General features: G+C 32.2%; 1 protein-coding gene across 1 annotated transcript; it reads left to right on the forward strand.

Annotated features, from left to right (window-relative positions):
• Window positions 1–581: 581 nt before the first annotated feature.
• LOC126886314 (AMMECR1-like protein) lies at window positions 582–27,456 on the forward strand. Its single transcript, XM_050653191.1, has 3 exons — window positions 582–872; window positions 11,991–12,307; window positions 12,711–27,456. The coding sequence occupies exons 1-3, from the start codon at window positions 658–660 to the stop codon at window positions 12,875–12,877; spliced, it is 699 nt and encodes a 232-aa protein (XP_050509148.1). The 5' UTR covers window positions 582–657; the 3' UTR covers window positions 12,878–27,456.

A 27,456-nucleotide genomic window follows, 5' to 3' on the forward strand; every position in this document is an offset into this window, starting at 1 on the left:
CATCTACCAAAAGACATAAATAAGATAAACCCAAACCACTTAAAAGAATATATACGCATTAAGTTTCATTAATTTCCCTAACTAGGGTGTTTATTGGGTTGAATAGGTCTGTATATGTGGCGTAAAGTTTCATGTCAGCTAATATATTTTTATGTTTCAACCATTTTCTTTTCCTTTTTCAACCATTTTGGACCCTGTTTTCCCAGGAGGGAGGGAATTTCCCTATTTTCTCCCCGTAGTTCCGCCACTGTCAGGGGCAAGGGGCCCTATTTGATTTGGTCTGAATCCATATAGCATACCTAATTTAATTAAAACCAAACTATTTACATTTTATAACAATAATATTGTTATATTATTTTAGGAATATAAAAGTATTTTCCAAGCAGGGAATACACTTAGAGATAAAGCAAATCATGATTTTAAATACATATAACCAAAACATAAATTTAAGCATTTCTTATTCGATTTGAACAGTGATTTGAAGGTCATGTACTGAATTTATGTAGAAAACTGATTTTCCCCAAAATCTGCTGATTTTTCCTCACTGCAAAGCGGCAACACTGCCCATTATGACTGATCAGCCTGCAACCTTGGCAGCAGCACAGCTGGTGGAGTGTGGAGTGTTTACCTGTGTTGGTTGCTGGAAAGAAAAGTGCGATGGCTGCTGGTTGTTGTGGTACAAAGAAACAAAAACTGAACAATTCCGCCAGCATTCCGTCATGCAATGGATCGTCAGTCGTCCATAACGGAATCAGCAACGGCCTGGGAACCGTCGCTCTTCCAGAAATGTGTTTCTTTTGTTTCGATGTCCTCTACAGTCATTTATATAACCTCGCTCCTCCGAAGAACCCGTCATTTAGCAATGATGCATAGTAAGGCTGCATTATTTATTTGATCATTTATCACAGTAAGGATTTTTGCCTTTTGCAGACGAATTGCCATTAAATCAGGTTCAGGTATTGACCAAATAGGTCATTGAACCTTCCTCAATCACTTTCCTTTGTTTAAAGGGTGCAATGGTTGTTGCATTTTAGTGAAAAACTTCAATGTCATTCCCCAGATTTATTTTTGACAGTTGGGAATTGTTTGCAAGGAAAAATCTTTGTTGTTTTGTCTTGTTGTTTTTTTATTTATATCAAATTAATTTCATGTTTATAACATAGAGCTGAATAATTGTTTTTGCAAACAAAAAATCAATAAAAAAACCTATGCTGATATGAAATATGTATTATCTGTGTCTTAGCATTCATTTACTGTGTGGCCATTAATTTGCTTTTAAAGGTCATCTCATCTAATTATTTGCTTCAATTAAAGATATCTACTGAAACTTGTGCAGATCTAAGTTACATGTCTTTATTAATAAGTTTTTCTTTATTAATATTATAAATAAATTTTTATTTGAAATCACCTAAAATTAAATTATTTGAACAGGTTTTTCTCAAAACATCTACAGGCTAATTTTTTTCCTAGTTACAGACTTATTTAGCACCTTCTAATAGGTACAGCTGGTTCCTAAAAAAACTGATACAACTCTAAATCGTATTTTGTAGAAAATTGAGCACTGTATTTTGAAGAATAATTACTTATTATTTACATACTGTCACTGTCACTGCCAAATCTTAAAATTTGTCAGATATCGTATTCTGTTCAAACTCAAAAAATGGCTCCACATGCTAGCAAGCAACTAAAAGCAAGAATTGTAACGAAATTAGAAGATGGTTGGTCACTATCTGCCGTAAAGAACCATTTTAACGTAAGCAGAACAACAGTTTTTAATATTAATAAAAGATGGGGAGAACAAGAAACTCTCTAAAGAAAGCAAGGTTTTGGAAGACCAAAAATATCTACCGCTCATGAAGATAGTACGCTTTTGGAGAGATTAGAAGAGAATCGTTTTGAAGATGTGAAAACTGCAAGATTTCAAAATAATATCAAAATTTAGACCTTAATAATTATTACAGTTTATGAATTAACATAATACAGTAGAACCCCGCAAATCCGAACCCCGCAAATCCGAACTTTCGGCAAATCTGAACCAACGGAAAGTGAAATTTTTTTTTTAAAATTCAAAAAACAAATTTAAAAACATGTTTTATATGTGAGAAAATAATTATGTAACAGTATTAAACACTGCAACACTAATGGGTGAATAAAAGCGTTGAGTTAGACTAAACACAATCAATAAAGGAATGTGCATAATACACATTTCCCATGGTATACTATGAACGAAAACATTGAAAAAGATAAGAAACATGAGAAACATAGTGTAATCAATATCCAGATTACAAATTAAATGAATCATTTACATGGCCGAATTCCCGTGTCCCGTGACGAAACACTACTGGCGTTAGCGATTTAATATTTCAGTGATCTAAATATTTTTCAGCTTTAGAATATTGGAGGCATAAACGTGCGGATAAAGTTTCATAAAGGGATCGGTGGCAGTCCAAATCTTTTAAAAATCATCTTCGTTAGCTTCTTAGGCTAACTTTCGGATAATCCGAACTTTTCGGAATCCGAACAGGCTGTTCCCCCAATTAGTTCGGATTTGCGGGGTTCTACTGTATGTATACCCTATTCCACGAACATACGCCTGTTTTGGATTACTTCGACAACGAATATTTTAAGGTGCAAAATAAAAAGAACGAAAGTAAATTGCAAATTACATTGTTGTTTATTGGAATAATTATTAGCGCCATTTACTTTCGTACTTCTTATGTTGCACAGTAAAATATTCGTTGTCGAAGTAATCCAAAACAGGCGTATGTTCGTGGAATGGCCCATATGTAATCAGTTGTTTGTTGTGTGTTTGTTTATTTTATTATTTGTCTGTCATAATAAAAATATAATATAATGTCAAACCAATCAAATACACTGCTCAAAATGATCAAATCTTACTAAGAGTCGTATCAGTTTTTTAGGAACCAGCTGTACCTATTATATGAGGCCTACAGAAGCAAAACCTGCTAGATCCATGATTTGAAATTTTGTCAGGAGGCTAAAAAAACATTAAAAATGTAAATTTTCCAGAAAGTATCCAGCATTTCTCAATAATAATGTCATCAATAAATATCATAAAATAGCACATTAATTTGTCATTTTTCTGCATGCTTACATCTTCAGAAATTTGTACTTTTAGTTTGGATTTGCAGAACGAAAAATTTAGGATTTAGGAGGTTTTGATTCTAATGAGCTCATAATAATATTATCTTGAAATTTAATCATTCACATCATCATCATCCACATTCTCTTTGGATCAGCTTCCCTAATTGCATTTCTCCATAAGTCTGTATCTCGGGTCATATCCACATCAATCCCCTTCACCTGACATCAAGGTCCTGCCTAAATGCCTCCTCCCGATATCACCACTTCAATTTTTTCATAGTTACTTACTATTTTTCAGTAATACCTTTTAATACCTATTATATTAACTTGAAATTTAATCATTCATATTCGACCAAATAATCTTAGAATGAAGAATGTTGTGTATTTTAAAGATATCAAATAAAATGTTCAAAAATAGGCCTTGGGCCTACACTTAATCATTATTACCTCGCTCATGAGGCTTTGTCTATTCAGTTATGTCGAGTCAGACAAATTTTCTAAAGGAGCGTTCAAGTATTATGTAACGCGATTTTTGAAGATTTTTGACCCCCCCCTCCCCCTCTATGTAACACACTCTAATGGGTGTTTAACTATTGCGTAACACAATAAACTTTGTTGCATCGGACAACTGGAGTACCGTTAAAAATTTGTCAGACAATAGAACCAGTTATTTGTAAATATTTTTATCAAACAATCCTGCAAGAATCAGCTGTGAGGCTATAAATTTTTTGACTCTTTATGATGTGTGTGTCCTCCCAAACAACAAAGTTATGGAGGCCATGTGTCGTAGAAGCAAAAAAGTTAGGCACGACACTCTAAACGCAGGTCAAATCTAAACTTAATTGGTAGACCAAATTTATTTATTTTATTTAGCGTATGGCTTAAGTATATCACAGAATATAGTTAGATTTATGCATTATACAATGCATCACAAACAGATGTCCAATTTTTTTATATATTCGATTGACCCTTCGGTTGCCATTACAAAGTCTATAGGGTCGCCTGTGTATGCTCTGCGTGGGCAGTCCTGAACAATGTGACTGATCGTCTGTCTTGCAGCGCCGCAGTCACAAGAAGGCGAGGGGAGTTTACCCCATCTGTGGAGGGAGTCGGCGCATCTTCCACAGTTTGTTCGAATTCGATTTAGGGCTGCCCAAATCTTACGGGGACGTTCAAATTCGCCAGGTTTCCCTATGATGTCCGGTAGACTATGGTAATGCGGATCTGTCCTACTTTCCCAATCTTCTCTCCATCGGGTATTTAAGTCAAAGTTGGATTGCTGCAGCGCTTGAGCAGATTGTAGAGGGGGTAACCTGGATCGGAGACGGTTTCCAAGAATATCGGGGATGTCGTTGTGGACTAGAAGCTGGCGACTGTCCATTATTTTGTTATATTCTTTAACCAATGCATGTTCGCGGCGTAGGTTGGGTGGTGCTATATTACTAAGGGTAGGTAGCCACATTGTAGGGGTGGGCTTAATTGTGCCTGTTATCATACGCATAGTACGGTTTAGTTGGGTGTCGACCAGGTGGGTATGCCTGCTATTTAGCCACACTGGAGCACAGTATTCTGCCACCGGATATATCAGGCCAAGAGCAGAGGATCTTAATGTTGATGCTGTGGACCCCCATGTAGTGCCGCAGAGTTTCTGTATTATATTGTTGCGTGTTTTCAATTTTGCTGCTGTTTTCGTCAGGTGTTCTCTGAATGTGAGCGTTCTGTCTAGAGTAACCCCAAGGTATTTCGGGTATTTATTGTGTTTTAACAGCTTGTTATTAAAATACACTCGCAATTCTCTGTTTGCCAACTTGTTGTTTAGATGAAAAGCTGATACTTCAGTTTTTGTAGTACTTGGCTGTAGTCTCCATTTCTTAAGGTATTCGCTGAGGATGGATAAGTCATTCGTGAGAGTGATTTCTGTAGTTTCTAAAGATTGGTGGCTTGTTGCAAGGGTCCAGTCGTCAGCATATCCAAACTTCCGAGATTCGGTTTCAGGCATGTCAGCAATATAGAGGCTGAAAAGTAAAGGGGCAAGGACAGAACCCTGTGGAAGACCATTGTTAAGTTTCATCTGTCTACTCGTCTCCTTTCCCATTATAACCTGGAAGGCTCTGTTGGTCAGCATGTTGTCAATGAGGTTAATTATCTTTCTGCAGGGGATAATGCGGGCCAGTTTATATATTAATCCCTGTCTCCAAACAGTATCATATGCTGCTGTTAGATCTATAAATACTGTTGCTGTCTTTTGTTTCTTTTGAAAACTAGCTTCTATAAAAGTTGTTAATGACAGCACTTGGTCCGTACAGCTTCGATGAGGGCGGAAGCCAGCTTGTTCAATGGGGACATTTTCTAGTACCCTGTGACTAATTCTGTTGAGGAGAAGCTTTTCTAATAGTTTATATACCATGCTGAGTAGAGCTATGGGGCGGTAGTTTTCTGGCTTATCGTTTGATTTGCCCGGTTTCGGAATTGCAATTATCTTTGTTCGCTTAAGTGAGAAAGGAATGTTACCTGACTGAAGTATATCATTAAAGAACATTGCAAGCCACTGTTTCGTGTATGCACCACTGTGTATCAAGAACTCTGGATGGATACCATCAAACCCAGGTAGACCAAAGTAAAACAATGACACAAGAGAGGTGATCACACAAGAGAGGTCATAATAATGACAGCTTTTGAAAGAGCTCTTCAATGGAACTCTAGAAAGATAAATTCTTTCTATATTTTTATGATCAATCAAAGAGACTAACTAAAAAACGTACTGCAAATGTGAGTCATCTCCACAAAACTATATTTAAGAGACATTACTTAATGTCTGCCTCTATCATACACCAAAACTAATATGCCTCAAAACCTTGGTATTTGAGTATTATTTATACCTTATAGCCAGACAACTTATCACTAAATGTTAAGATAAACATTTTTAATAGGTGTTTCATGAAAGAAAGTGTGTCTGTGTTTATAATACAAAATTTGTAACATGGCTGGTACTTTTTAACTAGACTAAACACAGATGAAATTGGGCGATATATGGAAACTGAAAATATGGCATTGTTAGACACAGTAGAAACAGTCTATGAAATAGTACAGGCTATAGTGGTACAATAATGATCAAAGTTTATGTAATGTATGTAAGTACCTATAACTGTTTGTGTTTAATGCAGTAAATATCAAGAATGTTCATTTTGTTTCATAAATAATTAATATTTTATTTTATTTGTAATTAAGATTTGAATTTCACTTAATTTGTAAGCAATTACAGAGAGAGTTTTACACTGCATGTTAACATCAGTGAGGATGTTTGAGTTGGAATAAATTAATTTTTTCGAAAATGGGCAACTCTGGAGATAAATCCTGAAACAGGTCGATTTTTATTTTTAAATTGTAACGTTTTGGCATATATATCATACTAGTGACGTCATCACAATAGGGGTCGTGTGGTAGCTCATTCGAAAGGTTATTCAATGCTCTATTCATTAATATAAACATTAACATAATTATTTATGCCGTCCAAAGAAATTTTTTGAATTTAATTAATTGAGAAGAAAAGAAATGTATAACTATAATTCTAACAATAAAACACTGAAAACGTTTGTTTTCTATACTTCCACAAAATTTATTATAACTAAGTGACTACAGCTGTTTCGGCAGAGTGCCTTTCTCAAGTGATATAGTTTACAATGTGTTTGCCTTTTTAAGTATTCAACTGAAGAGGTTGAGGAGTGGGGAGCTGTTTGTCTCGAGTTGGTCATTCAGAATTATATCTGTATTTTTCAGTTTATTAATTTCCATAGATTCTAAAAAAGATAGCTTAAGGCCTTTATTTTGAATATGTAGAATTTGAAACTCTTTATTGAAAGAATGATTATGATCTAGAAGGTGAAGTGCGTATGTAGAAGTGTCTGTTTTTCTATTGTTGAATGCCCTTTTGTGTTCTGCTATCCGTTTGTCAAAAGTTCTGCCAGTTTGACCGATGTACGTTTTCGGACAGTCACCACAAGTTAGTTTGTACACACCACTCTGTAGTTGCTTTCTCTTTCGGCTTTTATTGTTCTTAATATATTTTCTTAAGTTGTTGTTAGTTCTGAAAGCTGGTGTTATTCCTTTCTTTTTTATGTATCTGGCTATTTTTGTTGTTATCTTGCCAGTATATGTGAGAGAGCAGAAGGTACTGGGTTCTTTCTGTGGTGGTGGATACACTAATTTCAGGGCTTTCTTATGGAGTTTTTGGTTTAAAATTTTGTTAACTCTTTGTTCGTTATAGCCGTTGTTTACTGCTATTTGTTTAATGATGTTTAGTTCTATCTCGAAGTTATTTTTTGTCATGGGAATTTCTGTCAGTCTATGTATCATGCTATGGTAGGCTGCTAATTTGTGTTGTGTAGGATGGGATGATGAATTGTGTATAGTTGTCTCAGTATGGGTAGGTTTATGATATACGGAGAACTCATGTTTGTTGTGTAGTCTGGAAATCGTTACATCTAGAAAGTTTATGGAGTTATTCTGTTCTGTTTCTATTGTAAACTCAATATTATTATGAAGTGAATTAATATATGATAGAAATTGGTCAAGTTGTCTGTTAGTTCCTGTAATGGTCGAATCCATCAATTATAAATATAATTTATTTAAGGGGCTATCCTAATGTAAAAATGCGAAATTCATATACTGTTTTTGGGAATTTCTAAAATAAAAAGTACTGTAGCAATCGTTATGAAAATTTGCATGAGCATTTATTATAAAAAGAAGTATTATGTAAAACAATTTTCATAAAAAAATATTGAAAATTAAACGATTTATGCGCGATCTACGGGCACTGTGAAAATAAAAACAGCTCCACTGCTGCAGTGATTGGGACTAATAGAGATCCTGAAACATAAAATTTCAAAGTGATTATTGAAATATAAGTTATTTTCTATACCATATTGTTTTTCACTTAAATTCAATATTAAAGCTGTCACCCACCTGCCTATTAGTTGAACATTTAATTTAAGCCAAAAGCAATGTTTATTTTTCAAATTAACATTTTTTTCTGTTTTTTAGGTATCACACGACCTCTATTCTCATTTAAAAAAATCATCGATTACGTCATCACGCCCAAATGGATGACATCACTAGTATGATATACAGGGTGCGCCAAACCTCTGGTCTTCTTTGATTACGGCTAAACTATGAGATATACAAAAAAATGTTTATAACAAAACTAATGTGTATCAAAGAGGTCTATAATTTAAAATTATTTTCAATTATACAGGGTGAGTCAGAACGACGGTATGAACCAAAGTTGTATTTTTTTAAATGGAACACCCTGTATATTAAATCATTTTTGAATATATTATTTAAAAATATGAAAAATTTGTATAAGGTCTTATAGGCCTAAAGTTAATAATTTTCGAAATATTTACATTTTTATTGAGAAAAATGGTAATATTTATAGGGTTGTGGATTATGTTTCCAAGGAAATAAAAATTTGGGCGATAGGTCAAAGTTTTTAAAATATAGTCTTATTTTTAAATAATTTAATATTTTTTACTTTTAGCCATAAAATATACAGTGTGATCACTATTTGCAAATACAAAATTTTCTCATTTTTTTAAAATGGGACACCCTGTATATTAGTTTTGCGTTTTGTAGTAAATATTACAACCTTTCTTTTGGTATAAGGTTGTATGTACCTAGCATGTTTCGTTTTGTAGATATTTTAAAAAAACTATAGATTTTACGTGTTTGCGGATTTTTGATTTAAAATTTTTTTTGCAAAAAAAATAATTATAATCTGGTTTTAGAAACATACACTAAAATATAAAATATGAAAATAAAAACGTAATTAAAGATTAAAATAAATCGTATGCTAGTACAACTCAATTGAATTTAATAACTTTAAATTATTTTACAAAAAATATTTTACCATATTAATGAATGCATAAATTAGTTACTAAATTAAATAAACAACCAAATTTTAAATCAACCGTAGTAATTTTTCTACTACAGCAACTTTCCTGTACCAAATTAATTGTTAGTTAAATTGTATTTAGTTAAACTTTTAATTTACCTTTTAAATTTAGTTACATACATCTTGAGAATATAAAAATTATTATAAAGTATGCTTTGAAACAAATGAATGTTAAATGTATCATCCAAATTATTTATTAATATAAATAGTATTTACTAGTGTCACAAAAACTGGTAATACTTTTATAGTTGAAATTTTTGTAACAATTTTTTATATTTTAAATTTTAATTTTTTAACCGAAAAATTTTTGGATATGACATTTGATTTGGGCGAAACCATTAGAAATTATTACCAGCTTTTGTGACACGAGTAGGTACATAGATACTATTTACTTCTTAATATACTTCCATAACGTTCATTTGTTTCAAAGCATACTTTATACGTTCTCAAGATGTAGGTAAATTAAAAAGTTATTAACTGATCTTACTCGTAAATACAATATAACTAACAATTAATTTTTTACGGGAAAGTTGCTGCGGTAGAAGAATTACTACGATTGATTTAAAATTTGGTTGTTTATTTAATTTAGTAACTAATTTATGTATTCATTAATAAGGTAAAATATTTTTTGTAAAATAATTTAAAGTTATTAAATTCAATTGAATTGTACTAGCATACGATTTATTTTAATCTTTAATTACGTTTTTATTTTCATATTTTATATTTTAGTGTATGTTTCTAAAACCAGATTATAATTATTTTTTTTGCAAAAAAATTTTTAAATAAAAAATCCGCAAAAACGTAAAATCTATAGTTTTTTAAAAATATCTACAAAACGAAACATGCTAGGTACATACAACCTTATACCAAAAGAAAGGTTGTAATATTTACTACCAAACGCAAAACTAATATACAGGGTGTCCCATTTAAAAAAAAATGAGAAAATTTTGTATTTGCAAATAGTGATAACACTGTATATTTTATGGCTAAAAGTAAAAAATATTAAATTATTTAAAAATAACACTATATTTTAAAAACTTTGACCTATCACCTAAATTTTTATTTCCTTGGAAACATAATCCACAACCCTATAAATATTACCATTTTTCTCAATAAAAATGTAAATATTTTGAAAATTATTAACTTTAGGCCTATAAGACCTTATACAAATTTTTCATATTTTTAAATAATATATTCAAAAATGATTTAATATACAGGGTGTTCCATTTAAAAAAATACAACTTTGGTTCATACCGTCGTTCTGACTCACCCTGTATAATTGAAAATAATTTTAAATTATAGACCTCTTTGATACACATTAGTTTTGTTATAAACATTTTTTTGTATATCTCATAGTTTAGCCGTAATCAAAGAAGACCAGAGGTTTGGCGCACCCTGTATATCATCATCATCAGTAGCTCGACAACCTTTTTTGGGTCCTGGCTTGTTCTAGGATTTTCCGCCATTCTGTTCTGTTCCTTGCTTTGTTCTTCCAGTGGGTAATCTCAAGTGTTTTCAGATCTTGTTCCACTTGTTCCACGTATCTAAGTTTGGGTCTTCCCTTTGACCTTCTCCCTACTGGTGTTTGCCTCATTATATGTTTTGGTGTTTCGGTCTTTTTGGTGATCCAGCGCAGACGTCCGATTTTTATGGATGTTATGACGTCGGGTTCATTGTATGCTGCGTATAGTTCAAAATTATATTTTCTGCGCCATACGTCATTTTCTTTCACTCCCTTATATTTGTGTTAGATTTTCTAACATAAAGCTAATTATCATTTCTACTTATATAAGAATCTTAATAAAATTCGTCGAATCAGTGATAATTTCAAACGAACACATCTGCCCTTTGTAGCTTCCAAAATTAACCAATTCCGAGAAAACATTTGCTTGTCCCGTGGCCTCCCATTTCAGTCGGCGATACAAGGACCCGTGCACTACGAAAACATTCGAGGTTAAGATATATCCGGTTCCCAGGGTTTGGATCGAAATTAAGAACAATTCTTTCAACTTGACAATGTGTGAAGCTGTCTTGCTGTCGGATTTATGTATCCTTAAACCAATAAAGGCCTTTGTCGTTACTGGACTAAATTAAATCTTCTGTTTATTTCTGAACGTAAATTAGACACGCATAGGACATTGATGAATGAGTTCCACTTCTTTTTGGGGACCCAAAGGAAAAAGGAATTCTTATGCCTAAGTCGTTTTTAGTCTCTCGTCTCTCAATCACTTATTCGTCAACTACCGAGCTAATCGGTCGCGTCTCTCGCTCAACTCTGAAAGTATTCACGTCTCGTATTTTCCTATCGCATTACACGGTTTTTCACGCGAATCTTCTCTCACTTGTTACTAATCACATGTTTCACTCTTAAATCGCGGTTCACTTTACTGTCAATTGCACATAGCAAATTTATGTATGTTTTTTTGTTGTAGTAAAAACAATAATAATTATTTTGTACGATACTTGTAAATATTAGTGTTTGTGTTAAATAAACTAATTATCTCACACGTATTTTAATCATTTCAACACCGATTTACACCTTGCTTCGACTCGACAAAGAATATCAGAGTCTAATTATATCAACCACTATAGAAGCTGGTTCCCCTCTTGTGTGAAGGACAGGAGATATTCACCAGGTCCTTTTACCACAGGTGAAGCGTCCTACACAATTTGTGTCTGAGGATTTTTCGTTCAAACGTACCTAATAAGTTCATAAGTATGATATAATATATGCCAAACATTATAATTTAAAAATAAAAATCTACCTGTTTCGGGATTTATCTTCAGAGTTGTCCATTCTCGAGAAAATGAATTTATTCCAACTCAAACATCCTCACTGTATATTTTTTTGTAATGGGGGTAATTCCCTATATTAATAAATAATAATAATCTTATAAATAACTAATATTTGAGTACTTACTAAATTACTTTTCAGTCCCTTGTTTGTTACCTGGAAAATCGGAAAAGACAAGAGACTTCGAGGCTGCATCGGTACTTTTAATGCCATGAATCTACAATCAGGACTCAGAGAATATGCCATAACAAGTGCTTTAAAGGACTCTAGGTTTAGCCCAATAACTCGCGACGAATTCCCCAAACTCAGTGTGTCAGTGTCGATTCTCAGACATTTCGAAGATGGTGACGATTACTTAGACTGGCAAGTCGGAGTTCACGGGATTCGGATAGAGTTCATTAACGAAAAAGGGAACAAGAGAACTGCTACTTACTTGCCAGAAGTAGCATCTGAACAAGGTAAGGTTATTTTTATAAATTAATCCAGAGATATATATTTCCTGCTTTCTAGCGTAATTTATTTAATAAATATTGGTTAAACGAGGGTCATTTGTAAAATAAGGTTCTCCTACAGTTCTTTATTTACATTCTTAGTGTTAGATAGATAGACAGATAGACAGTTATTGTTTTTAAAAACTATAGTTTTATAACAATGAGTTTAGTAAATACAGATTATAACAACTAGTCTAGTATAACACCCTAGATAGGGCGGTTTCGATTTCATGGACGTATATATCGGGTAGAATTTAAGAGTTGACATTTTTAATTTTCCTTTAAAAAGGAAAAAAAAATCTTTGTATATTAAATACAAACCAATTGTTTTTGCTTCATACTAAATTGTTACATTTTTGTTTGTTACTAGGTTGGGATCAGCTGCAAACCATAGACTCGTTACTTCGGAAGGGGGGCTACAAATCAGTGATATCAAGCGAAGTGCGCCGTACAATAAAACTTACTCGTTATCAAAGTGAAAAGATAGCAGTGACTTATCAGGAATATATGAACCATTGGAACAACCAGCGCTGCTAGCGGTTAGTGTGGGGGTGCCCCTTAGTACCACCCCCACATCTGCAACCTCCGCAATCTTCGTCGTACACCGCAGTGCCCACTTTCTTAATGGTGCAGCCCCCCCTTCCGATTCCGACCTACGGGCCCCCCGCCGTGGGGCCCCCTGCCCATGCTACACTGCCCATGTGGTGGGACAATTATCCGGGGACTTCTTATCAGCAGGATTTACCCGGACTGTCGCCGCCCGAATCTCAGTATAACGTTTATCATAATTTCTTTCGTAAGCCGAACTGACCAATCAGTTGTTAGATCTATCGATGAAGAGATCTCATCAAACAAAATCCTTCAAACGCTATCACCTATTCCCACTGATTAACTCGCTAAAGAGCTAAAGAATTTTGTACATACGAGGTAATGCCTTTTTGTGAGCTCAAAATACAAATTATATTTAAAATAAAAATTTAAAAATAACGTTAACTCTTACAGAGATGTAAGCTGGAAATGTTGAAATTAGAGGTAGGTAACATCTTTCTTCCGCGTAACAGTTTGTTTCTGAGATATTGTATTCAAAACGACCCAAATCAATTTAATACATCACTTAATATCTAACATACATCAGCTGTCATCAAGCACGAAATAATTCATTTAAATTAGAAATAATAGTCAAAATTTATCAAACATTTGGTTATTCTATTTGGTGCCAGTTCTTCCTGCCTTTTCTTTACTGTCGTCTCTCCATCTTTTTTGTGCTCTTCCTATGCCTCGTTTATGTGTTCTTGGTCGCCACTTTATTACCATTTCCAGACGGACCAGACTCAGTAAAACATAGGTTAAAAATAAAGTAAATATATTCAGGATATTTATACAGGGTGTAACAAAAATATGGGTCATAAATGTCCCAAATGGCCCAAAACATATTTTGGGACCAAAAATAGTTCGATTGAACCTAATTTACCTTAGTACAAATATGCACAGAAAAAAGTTGCAGCCCTTTGAAGTTACAAAATGAAAATCGATTTTTTCTAATATATCGAAAACTATTAGAGATTTTTTATTGAAAATGGGCATGTGGCATTTTTATGGCAGTATCATCTTTAAAAAAAATTATAGTAAAATTTGGACTCCCCATAAAAATTTTATGGGGGTTTTGTCCTTTTAAACCCCCCCAAACTTTTGTGTACGTTCCAGTTAAATTATTATTGTGGTACCATTAGTTAAGCACAATGTTTTTAAAACTTTTTCGGCTCTTAGTACTTTTTCGAAAAGTCAGTTTTTATCGAGATATTTTGAATATTTGTCAAATCCACCACATATTTGTATATGGTTAAGTACGATTATGGAGCCTAGGTGATAATATGAAAATTTATTTATGATTTACATTTTTAGGTATATTTTGAACCATATTAAAAAAGAAGCATTATCGAAAAACTACAAAGAGGCAAAAAAGTTTTGAAAACACTGTGTTTACCTAATGGTACCGCAGAAATAGTTTAATTGGAACGTACACAAACATTTGGAGGGTTTAAAAGAACAAATCCCCCATAAAATTTTGATGTAAACATATTCAAAAAGAAGTCGCAACTCGATAAAAACTGCCTTATCGAAAAAATACTAAGATGCAAAAAGTTTTAAAAATATTGAATTTAACTAATGGTACCACCATAATAATTTAATTGGAACGTACACAAAAGTTTGAGGGTATTAAAGGGAACAAAACCCCCATAAAATTTTTATGGGGTTCACAAATTACACTATAATTTTTCTTTAAGATGCTCCTGCCATAAGAATGCCACCTGTCCATTTTCAATAAAAAATCTCTAATAGTTTTCGATAGATTCGAATAAATCGATTTTCATTTTGTTACTTCAAAGGGCTGTAACTTTTTTTTATGTGCAAAGGACACCGCACACATCTTATGGAAAATATAATGTCACTCAAATTCAATAAAATGTATACGAATAGACTCGTTTTAAATGAACGGTCAATTCTTATCATTGCGCCAACTCTTAATTATGATTAATTACGGCGCAAATTGCAATTAAAGTTTATCGAAATCACATTTTTGGAGTCCATAAACGTGTCAGTTATAATCACTATTGCTCTGGGTGCTATTCAAAACAATCTAAACCCCGCTGGGCCTAAGCGGATTAGTGAAACTATTATAATAAGTTGCTTAATAGCCCGAGAAGATTTATGAAGTACCGATAATTTGGGTATTTTAAAATATTTTTTCTCTCTTATGTACCTACCCATTTGATTTCAGATTGATTTATATCAATTTCTGCTCTTATTATTAAAAATTAAGAGTTGGCGCAATGATAAGAATAAACCGTTAATTTGAAACGAATCTATTCATATAAATTTTATTGAATTTGAGCGACATTATATTTTCCATAAGATGTGTGCGGTGTCCTTTGTACTAAGGTAAGTTAGGTTCATTCGAACTATTTTTGGCCCCAGAATATGTGAATTACTTTATGACCTGTATTTTTGTTACACCCTGTATACAGTTCAAAATTAAAAATAACAAAATATAATGTAATTCTCTTTTCGTCCCGTTACGGAGAAAACTCGCTCGATGGGTGTCTGCAAAAAAAATAAAGTTATATTTATTATTATCAAAAGAAAATATCTCTACACTTCACTCCAGTGTAAGGCACAAACAATCAAAATACTAATAATTACACGGACATCCATATAACTCCGATCGGAGCTGCCGTAGCTGTTCACTCCAATGCTACACGGCGTCCGTTCTAATACGAGCGACGGATTTCTTTAATGCGGAGTTCCACCACTTAGGTTGGCCTGCCTGTTCACTACACTAGCTGCCAGGGAGTCCAGAGGTTGCCAGATGAAATTTCTGGATCTCTCTAGACGGGAGCTTCAAATTCCCCTAGAAATCCGTAGGTCAGTTCCCAAGCACAGAACAAAAAATTGTTTGCTATTCCGTGTGTGAGAACAAAAAAAGAAGCAATTGTTATTTGTCAGCTGTCAATTTAATATTATATGACGTCATTCTTCTTTTTCTTCTTTTTTGGGGCTATGTCATTGACAATTTACCCAGTTAAATCAGGAATAAGAAGTTGTCAGCTGTCAAATAACCTCTATCTTCTTCTTATTCATTTTTTGGACTGTCCTTGACAATTTACCCAGTGATGTACCTATGAAAGGAAGAAAACTGTATCGTTAAATCTGAATTCTACATCTTTAATCACTGTGTGCTAGGTGGCGCCAGCAAGAAATATAAAAATTATGCCAAACTTTAAAAATCCCTAGATTTCAAAGATAAATCAAGAAAAATCCCTTCACTGACGCTCGAAAAAGCCCTAGATTCGGGGAAAATCCCTAGACATGGCAAGCCTGCCGTTCGGTAGTCTCCTTAAGTACGCTCTCGGCCGCCCTGCCTCGAATGCTTCGGAGAAGTGGAAATGAGTGGGGTATCGGGTTACGCGGATGCCGGAGCGCCAACGGTTCTCTACTGCCGATGTCGTGCTGAAGGCACATCATTACTGCCTTTGACAGAAATGTCATGTGTGATAAAATTTCAGTTTCTCAATCTTTGAAACCTCTATTCAACATTACCAACTTACCAAGCTATATATGCCTTACGCATTCTTCTCCCACATTACCCAGTTTGTACCTGAATGTAGATATTGAGCTTTCCTATTTAACTATTTAAAATGAGAATCCACAAACAGGCATTACTTTTTTCCAGTCTATTAATAGTTTTGTTTGAAATTGATGACATGCAGGTTGTTATAGGTAAGTGAAAACGAAAAGTAACAATTTTGAGAAAATTATCTTTATGGATACATTTTACGCAATGCTGAAACTTTTGCTTTGCTTATATCTTGCAGCTGCTTGGAAATGAATTGACGGGTTTTGTTTTTTGAAATTTGGACCTAGCTATGTTACTCGAACAGTTTTTGATTGTTATATAATTATGTGGTTGTACAGCCGGTTCCTAAAAAAACTGATACGACTCTTAGTAAGATTTGATCATGTTGAGCAGTGTATTTGATTGATCTGACATTATATTTATTATGACAGACAAATAATAAAATAAACAAACAACAAACAACTGATTACATATTATGTTAATTCATAAATTGTACTAATTATTAAGGTCTAAATGTTTATATTATTTTGAATTCCTATATTTTATAAAGAGTATATAAATGATAGTTTTTACATCAAATAGATCACATAATTATTGTAAACGTGGATTATACAACACAACAAATTAATATTCAATTCAGCCCTGTAACTTATTAAAATAAATATTATAGAAGTTTTCAGGGACTTTCAGCCCTCGATAATAATGTAGTCTTTCATTTTGAGTTTAAATTTTTCAAAAATATTTATTAGTTTTCTCAGGATTCGAAAAAAAAATGAATACAATGAAAATACATTGAGAATTGTGACATGCGTCACAATTTTGCATTAACTCAATGTAAAATTCTAAACTGTTGAATTACAGCTTCCCTAATTATTTGACATCAAATGACATTAGACACTATTTGTAGAGGATTGAAATCTGTATTGAAAACAACTGTTAAAATTGGTCTACGTAATTAAACATATATTCCAAAATTTTGTAAAAATGTAATACATTTCAGTTTTCAGCCCAAACTTAGGCCACACACAATGCAATATGTTCACAACTGTCAATATTTTTATTTTATCATCTATTGTTTAAAAACAATACAGTTGATAAGATACCCTCAGTTGCGGAGAAAGTATTAATAATAAAGATTAATAATAAAGTCTAACAACCGTGGAACAGAATAATCTATCTGACAAATTTTAAGATTTGGCAGTGACATTGACAGTATGTAAATATTAAGTATTTATCCTTCAAAATACACTGCTCAATTTTCTACAAAATACGCTTCAAGAGTCGTATCAGTTTTTTTTGGAACCAGGTGTACATTTCAATTTTTTAATCACTTCGAATGTTTAAGAGCCATATACTGATAATACTTATAAGTATTAACTAAAAGTGAATACTAACAAATTTTATATCTATATCTTTTTTATCATTTAATATTAGACTTATTCGCGGTTCCATGCCCCGAACGTTGAACGTACTCAGAGGGAGAACGCCTGCGCATTAGCTGTTCAGAGGGAAAAATTCGACCTTCTCGAATTCCCAATTTTGTAATGCGCAGGCGTTCTCCCTCTGAGGATGTGCTCCACGAATAGACCAATTTTTTTCTTTATACCAACTCATTTTCAAACATAAAAATACCTGTATTATCATTGGTCGTCCAGACAATAAGAACGTTTTGGCATAAAACATTAAAAAAACAAAACACATACATTTTTTTATTAACCCCACTTTTATTACAATCTATCTATACAACCTCAACCTAAATGTTTAGGTAGATAATAGACAATAAGTAATAGGACTCATAATTGTAGTGTTACTACATGCAGGGAGGCGTCCTTCTTGAAATTATTGTCGGAGTATAGTGCCAGCAAAGAATATATACTCTCCTAGAAGAAGAGTTTGAATGGAACAGATGGTCACGTTTATTTGTCCCTTGAAAATACCGTAGTCGTTGTCAGGCCACAGGCACCTACTCAGTAGGAACACAAGATCCTATGCTGAAACGTTACAGGGCAGTACCTTTCTATTAACGTCTATATTCTTTGGTGTCAGCTTTTCAGAAACCTTGGAAACCACTGGAAGAAAACTGTGTCAGAAATTGGAAACCTTTCTCTGGGAGTTGCTGAAGAGTTTTTCCAGTAATAAGGTCGTATCCTGGAGCCTTTTTGCATCGTTGCTATGTGTTATTGATGCGAAAGGTAGAGATTACTGTTGCGCATGAAGTCGCAGTAGTCGAATCGTTTTTTTATTTTCTAGACGACCAAAAGTGTATTTTGAATTTAATTTACGACGTATATGGCTGATCCAATATTTGTTCATCGATTGGTCGTAATTTTTGTTATGTTATATTGTAGAAGTGGTAGATTTTGTTGACAATTTTCTATACTTGCCTATTACCACAAGAACCAGCACCAAAGGTTTTACATTCGGTAAAATTCTACAGAAAAATACATCACAAAAAAAAAAAAGAACAAAAGAGTCATGGGTTGAGTAACCTATGAAATCTAAACCTTTGGTTGGATTGTCAATGACATTTTGAATTGCAAATAAATCAAATAATATTTAATTGAATAGAAAAATCCAAAACTAAAATTTTCTTACCAAATTTACCCAGTGTAAAATCTTAAGAGCGTTTTTAATGTTATATAAGTATCTCACGATTGTAGTCATCAGTTAAGCAATGATAAAACAGGCTGTGCTTTTTGAATGAGCTGATAGTCAGCTCACTGAAGCTATGAGCAAGATAGACACAACAAATCATTGACCAAAAAGAGAAGACAAAATGCTTGAAGTTATACAATCATTAACATTAGTAATGCGTTATGCTGACATTTTTGTAATGAAGTTAGCTCCAGATCTACTCTGAATAAAGTGTTCTTATTACCATTTCAATTAAATTATAAGGTTGTACGAGAGAAAACAGACGCTTATTAGTTATAGAGCGAAAATCAACTAATAATTAACAATAATTATCTTGCATAAATATTGTAAGACTGTTCTAACCTCAAATCAATGACAGCATGACATTAGACTGAAGTGACGTATATACCATTCCAGGGTGACGTCATTTAAAAGCCGCTGAGGGACAAACATCATTTGTAAACAAAGTACATTTAATGCAGAAAACCATTGTTTAATTTAAGAATATCGTTAAAATGCAAGCGTTTTCAGTTTTAAAGTGTTTCAGGATAGGTGAAAGAAATAAAGTGAATTTTTTAGAACACTTGTCACACTTAAAGAACGAGGAGAGTTGTGGGTTAAGAATACCAATTTTCTAATTATACCGGTTTTTACAGCCCCTTTGAAAATGTCATAATATCCAATATTTGACATTTTTGCGGTTAAAACCCACAGTTTCTTAATAATAAAACGAGAAAAAAGCAAAAAGTACACTGAAAACACAAGGTTTGCCCCTCAGTGACGCTGTCAAAGTCACGTGACCTGGCATGGTCTATACTTTATATAACTTATAAACTTTTTTTGACAGTTCAAAAAGCATAGCCAACTTTATGTCTCGAAAAAATAATTGGAATTTGCGGATGTGATTTGTAAAAGGCGGAACTGCTAAAGTGCTTTTTCGTTGAAACCAATGAAAAAGCGGTTCGGAGTTGTGTTTGTGCATTATATTTGTCTTAAGCGGGTGTTTTTTACGATATAATATAATAGTTTTATACTTTCTAATTTTCAAATTGTTATATTAAAAATGTAATTTGTAGGATTTGGTTCTATGTTAAAATGAGCCTTTTGTTTTTGTAAAATTAGTGTTCACTGGAAAGGTTTTCGTTTATTTAAATCGTTTTTAAGTTAAGATACAAAATATTTAAATACACATAAAAAATGTCTAAGGAACTCAAAAAGTTTTTTCAACAAAAATTTTGTTTTTGTTTATAAATTCGCAAAGTATGTTTGTTCGTTTGTTCGTGCTTCGCCGTCCCTGCAAAAGCTGGAGCAGATCTACCGATGGATTCTTATGTAGTTTTGTCTCCTGAAACCAAATCTGAAAACTGCATTTCGATATTTTGATATCTCAAACCATTTTCGAGATAACCGACCTCAAAGTCAACTTGCATCTCGGTCTTTTAGTAATTTTAGATAGCGAGATAATTCTACAATGGAGACACTGCTAAAAACGCATTACACCTAATCTACGTAAAAATGCAAATGAACATTTCATATTATTTCAAACTATCGCCTGATTTCGGCTGACATTCGGCTATAAACGCTTGTGATCAAGACCGTAAATTGCTGTCCCGAGATACAAATATAGGGCATTAAAACATGCTGTCAAAATTAAATCAATATGGCGGCTGGGAGGGAAACATAATTGTTATTCTGTTAGTTCTTAATGCGTTTTAAATCAATTTAGTTACGTTATTTTGTAATTTTGTTTTGTATAAGGATTAATTTAATATTTTCACTGGAATAATTAATTTAAAAAGAATAAAAGAATATGCCTCATTTCCGTTGTGTATTAAAGTGTGAAATGCGAAGTAATAAAGCGTGATAAAGTTTAATTTTATCGGTTACCATCAGTGCTAAAATTTAAGCATAAAACTGAACTAAATAAGTTATCATCTGAGAGACAAAAACAATGGTTAAATGCTATAAAATGTCCTATAAAAATGCTAAATAACTAAAAATGTCCATGTTACTTACGCTTGATAAACTGTCTGCACTGTAGGTTAACCTTGAGGGAAAATGAATCTATATTATTTATTTTACCTACTAGCAACATCAGATTCTGCTATAGATTCTGTATTGTGTACCAACAACTTTCGAATACATTCACTGATGTTTATTTATTCACTGCTAAGTCGTTTAAGTACTTCTACAACTAAAAACTACACAAAATCAACAACAAAATGTTCGGAAAATACAACTAAAAAACTATTAAAGGTAAAAAACATAAGAAACACAATGTGGTACAAATATAAATAAATACAATGCCTCCCAGCAGTGTCATAAACGTCAAAGTCTTGGAATGCCATATTGAAAAATATGGAATAACAGTGGTGTTCCTTAGACATTTTTGATGAGTTACATTTTGATGATGATATATCACCACTACATTACCAGTTCGTCTGGCTATAGGCTATTGATTATATCGCCTGGTGAGAACAATAGTGACGAAACTTTAAAATGAACATTTAGAGATAATCGTATTTGAAGTTTTGATGAAACTGCTAAACAGTATAACTGACTTACAGGTAATCATTTTGCAAAATTTTTCTAATAATGTGCTTTCTAGATATGTAAACCAATTAGTAGAAGTAATTTTATTTGAAGAAAAGATGGATATTATATTTATTTTTGATTTTTTTTCTGCGTTACGCCATTATTGCATTATCGAAGATGTTTAATTTGATGTTTCGCCACTATACTTTAATACTAATACTACAACAGTTTAGTTTCTGTTTTAAATAATTAAAAAAATTACTTTTAAAAATAAATTAAACGCATCAAATAAAATATTTTATTGTACACACCAGTTATGCGCAAAATGAAACTAAATTACAATAGAAAAATAACAAAATAAGATCTTAAGTAATAATTATGAAAACGATAAACATGATAAAAGATAAAAAGTAAGCAAAAGAACTATGAATAGTAAAATTAAATTCATCATTTTACTCACGTATGTTTCGTATTTCAAACTACTAAAGAAATGATTGTGAGTAGAAGGAATTGATTTATTTTGTAAGACTTCTTTTTAGAAATGAATATTGGTTCTAGATAGTGTGGAATTAAACAATACTGATCCAAAGTGGATAGACGCTTTCTTGATTTGCTATTTCTAAGTACCTAAGAACGATTGAAACTGAGTTTCTCTGTAAGAAGTTTTATAAAAAAAACACAAAAGCAAAAATGACCACACAGACAAAAGTGCTCATTCGCCACTATTGCACATTGTACTACTATCTTTAATAAAATATCTAATATTTCAAATACATGTAGGCACGGCGTAATTACAGATTCGCCAGTATTGATATAAAGTTTGGTGTGCTTTCGTCGTTAATGCATCAAAATATTTGACAAATTCACAATACCATAAAGACTTGTAGGCGCCCTCTAGTAATAAGGAAATTAAATAATTGTTAGCCGATATTGCACATAAAAGTGGGCATATTTAGATGTCGATTGATGGACTTAACTCAAAAACGTTAATTTTCGAGTTTCGCCACTATTGTTCTCACTAGGCGATATTCAAAATAAGATAACTAAAAGGAACTACAACGTTAACGGGGTTTTATTATTTCATATGGTCAATGGACATCTATATATGAAAAAACCGCGGAGTGCTACCATTTAAAGGGGTGCGTTTTTGAGAAATGGGTGAATTAGTCCCTGGGCACAGGTTACATTAGGGTGAGTTCTATGCACTTTTGGTACAAACATATCTACATAAAAATTGTTCCTGGTTAAATTTTCTATCTAAATATCACTTTTTAAAGTCAATGATACTTTTTTTTACAAAAATATATTCAAAAGAAAAAGCACAAAGAAACCCAAAAGAAAGAAATTTTGTTTTTTGTCCCGTAACTTTTGTCCACGAGGATATAGGTATAGACATTACTTAACAGAAAAAAAACTTACATATTTTCTTTTTAAAATAATGTTTGGTAGAGGTAATTCGGATTTACAGTTTTCGAAATATGATTTTTCAAATTTCTCCACTCACAGCAATTTTGGGCAATTTTCCTTGTTATTTCGCAAATATTGTTAAAATGGTCTACTGTATAACGTTGTACGACTTTTTTAAAGAGATTATGGTTTAAAGTTTTTATACTTTTAACGATTTCTTATAATATAATATAAAAATAAAATAATATTATTATTATATATTATATTATATATTATATAATATTACATTATACATAGTATATAATATAATATTATATTATATATTATATAATACCTAATATAAAAAAATATTATTTTTTACATTTTTTACGATTATTTTTGAAATTTCTCATTATAACTTTTTTGCTTTTACATTTAGGTATATAATATATTATATAATAAAAAAAGCTTATTTTGTTTACTTTAAAATAGTGTATTACAAAAATACTAGGATTATTTTTGAATAAGATATTATTTTTCAAAATGTAATAAGTACCTGCAACGATTTTTGATTTTAGGATTATTTTTTAAATTTCTCATTATAACTTTTTTTTCTTGTACATGAATATACTATATATTGCTTAATAACGAGGGCTTACTTTCTGTTCTTTAAAATGGTATATCATCTATATTTAAATAATGTAAACCGAGTGATTCTTTGATATTTTTTTACCTGTATTATTTAAAATTATTTTTTTTACAAAAATTACATAAACATTAGTCTTAGAAAACATCATTTTAGTTAAAATTATTTAAACGTTGACATTTAAAAAATTTTCAAAATCAAAGTCCATCTGTTCGTTAGCATTAGCTTCAATATCTTCCTCTGACACCTCAGTTATCTTAGAGTTCCCACGATTATTTAGTACCCTTGCACATGCACCCTTGGCAGAATATTGAACAACTACTTCCTATCTTCCTACAACCGCAGTTTGTTGTACATCCTTTGGTACATTTACATGCTATTTTTTCAAGCAAAGCTTATGGTGCAGGAGCTTTGACAGTAAATATTGGAATTAATCCATATTTTGAAGTTTTCCCGGTCGAGTCAAGTGGATCCAAAGTATTACCTATAAAAAATAAGATTCAATCATAACACACAATCACATAAAAAAGTTATAATGAGAAATTTAAAAATAATCATAATCCTAAAATCAAAAATCGTTGCAAGTATATACTTATTACATTTCGAGAAAGCATATCTTATTCAAAAATAATCCTAGAATTTTTATAATACAGTCGAACCCGCTTATTGGAATAGCCGCCGTGCCAAGGAAAAGTATTCCTATAACAAGGATGTTCTAATAACCGATCATATAAGCCTAGCAAAAAACGTTTTGGGACCTCAAATTTCTATTCCTTAAACCTGGATATTCCTTTAACCGGTATTCTAATAAGCGGGTTCGACTGTACACCATTTTAAAGTAAACAGAATAAGCTTTCTTTTTTATTATATAATAAATACCTAAATGTAGAAAAAAAAAAGTTATAATCGGAAATTTAAAAAATAATCGTAAAAAATATAAAAACTCGTTAAAAGTATAAAATATTGAAAAAGATAACCTCTTTAAAAGAAGTCGTACAACATTATACAGTAGAACATTTTAAAGGTAATTGATTTCTACCCCTCTTACATGTACCATTGCATATGCCTAAAGTTACGTAGAAAAAGTTACAGAACAATATTTGCGAAATAACAAGGAAAATTGCCCAAAATTGCTGTGAGTGGCGAATTTTGAAAAATCATATTTTGAAAACTGTAAATCCTAATGGCCTTTACCAAACATCATTTTAAAGAGAAAATATGTAAGTTTTTTTTCTGTGAAGCAATGTCTATACCTATATCCCCGTGGACAAAAGTTATGGGACAAAAAACAAAATTTCTTTCTTTTGGGTTTCTTTGTGCTTTTTCTTTTGAATATATTTTTGTAAAAAAAGTATCTTTGACTTTCAAAAGTTATATTTAGATAGTAAATTTAACCAGGAACAATTTTTATGTTGACGTGTTTGTACCAAAAGTGCATAGAACTCACCCTAATGTAACCTGTGCCCAGGGACTAATTCACCCATTTCTCAAAAACGCACCCCTTTAAATGGTAGCACTCCGCGGTTTTTTCATATATAGAGATTCATTGACCATATGAAATAATAAAACCCCGTTAACGTTGTAGTTCCTTTGTATAGTACATAATCAATAGCCTACTAGTACCTAGCCACCGAACTATGGCCGCCACGATGGCTGGAATTGCAACCATGTATTTGTTTCAAAATAATTGACTTGAAAATATATTTATACCGACCTAAAACTTTTCTAGTAATAACTTCATACTCAATTTTATTTTTGTTGAATTTTGAATCAAATCCTTTAAAGTACCAATATAGTTTTGCATTTGACGGCAAGAATTTGATGGATTCATTGACCGAGTAATTGAAAAAATATGAAATAAAAATGATAAAATTGTTGAAAAGTATGTAGATTCTTGTAGAAATACTGCAGAGAACCGAAAATAAGTTCTTGTTAAAATTATCTACGTGCATCGGAGTGACAAATAGAAAAAGAGGCTAAGTTGTTGCTAAAAGCCAACAGAGCATTTCGTCGGCCTAATATGAAAAATGCGTAAGTCCAAAATATTCAATTTTAGACTTTTGATGACATCTCTTAGCATTATCCTAAAGCTATGTATGGCTCTGTTTTCTTCTAATATGTGCATAAGTCCATTAGTGTTGAAAACCATATGAAATCTGCACAAGTCCCGTAAGTCCGCTCTTGTTAGTGGCCAAACCGTTCAAACGTATCGGTGCTTTTCTAATGTTTATACAATAAAAAGTCTTTTACTAAAAACGTGAATTTAAATTGTTTAGGGACTTGCGCAATTTTCACATTATATTTAGTTGTATACAAGTGGACTTACGTACGGTTAGTTTTTTGTCTCTCCTGTAAAATCAGGTATTTTGGACTTAAGCATTTTTCACATTATGCCGACGATTTGTTGTGTTGTGCTGTACTATACTTCGCTTAATGGTGCTTATTATTTTCGGTTCTTTGCAGAACTAGATCATAAAATATTAAAAATGAGCTCACTGTGTACACACCAAATGTGTTCAAAAGAACTACATACCAAAAAAAGGTGAAAGCTTACTTGGTGATATAACTACAGGGTAACATATTGATTAGTTTGTATAGTGTGTCTCAAAAAATCGACGTTAAATAACATGTTTATTTGATTCAGACTTTCTTTACTTCTTTCTTTCTCCCCTTCCTTTTACCCTATTCAGAGTGTCGGATTTGGGCTCGCTACTTAAGTTTCCATTCACCCATTCATTTCTATTTCCTGTCATTATTTTCAATTCCTCGAGTGATTTTTCTTTAACTTTTCTCGCCTCTACTACTTGCTGTATCCATTTTTTCTTGGTCTGCCTCTTTTTTCTTTTATGATGTTCTTTGCTTCGTGGAATTTTCTTGTAATTCTGTTGGGTTGCATCCTCATCAAATGCCCATACCAGTTATTTATCTCTGCTCGTTTATTCATTATTGGTTATTCATTCTCCTAATAGTCTCGTTGCTTAGTCTATCCCATTTTGTCTATTTTTCGAGAATTGTCCAGTTTTCACTTGCATAGAGCACAGTCGGTATCACTATTGTGTTTTGGGTCTAACGCATAGTATAACTTGTTTTATTTCTTTCCTCTATTTGTTATTTCCCGGTATTTCTCTTTATTTCAGTATCTTCCTTATCTGATTTGCCGTTGATGATCATTATCTTACCTTTTTCTCGGTTATTTCCATTTTTAGTTCTTTTATTTGCTCTACCCATATATCCATTACTTTCTGCATATTCTTCTCAGAATCTGCTATTAGTACTATCTGTCGTCCGAGGACATAAGGATTCTATTTTTACCGCTGCAATCTATGGTATCCTATTATTGTCTCTAGTTGGTTGGTTCTTACTTTAGTGATTCTTATTAATTCGTTCTCAAGCATTCCCCTACAATTTGTCTTTCTATCGTGTCAAATGCTGCTCTTAGGTCTATGAATGCTAATACCAGCCCCCCCCCCATTTCTTAATTTTAACTTTATTTGATTTGTATTTGCTACTTATTTTTTTGCATAGTTCAGAGAAATTGTTATTCAGGAAGACAGTATGTTAGTTTTGAGGCACACTATGTAAAGCGTTGAAGCTTTTTGGTTTGAGAATACCCTGTAATATACTTCCAAAATATGAAGTTTTAGGCTTAGGATTCAAAGAATTCATTACTTAGAATAACGGACTTTTTGGTAACATTGATTTTTGTAGAAATTAACGAGATATTTGTAAGAATTTTTTATACGTTGGATAAGAAATATTAAATTCTTACAACAAATATAA

This window comes from Diabrotica virgifera, chromosome 1 (assembly GCF_917563875.1).
Source record: "Diabrotica virgifera virgifera chromosome 1, PGI_DIABVI_V3a".
Taxonomy (NCBI): Eukaryota; Metazoa; Arthropoda; class Insecta; order Coleoptera; family Chrysomelidae; genus Diabrotica; species Diabrotica virgifera.

Excerpts from the sequence above, each read along its gene's own strand:
- LOC126886314 (XM_050653191.1), top strand. The coding sequence starts at position 658 with ATGGCTGCTGGTTGTTGTGGTACAAAGAAACAAAAACTGAACAATTCC. Across the intron at positions 873-11,990 it reads TCATTTAGCAATGATGCATA|TCCCTTGTTTGTTACCTGGA; the intron begins GTAAGGCTGCAT and ends ATTACTTTTCAG. Across the intron at positions 12,308-12,710 it reads AGAAGTAGCATCTGAACAAG|GTTGGGATCAGCTGCAAACC; the intron begins GTAAGGTTATTT and ends GTTTGTTACTAG.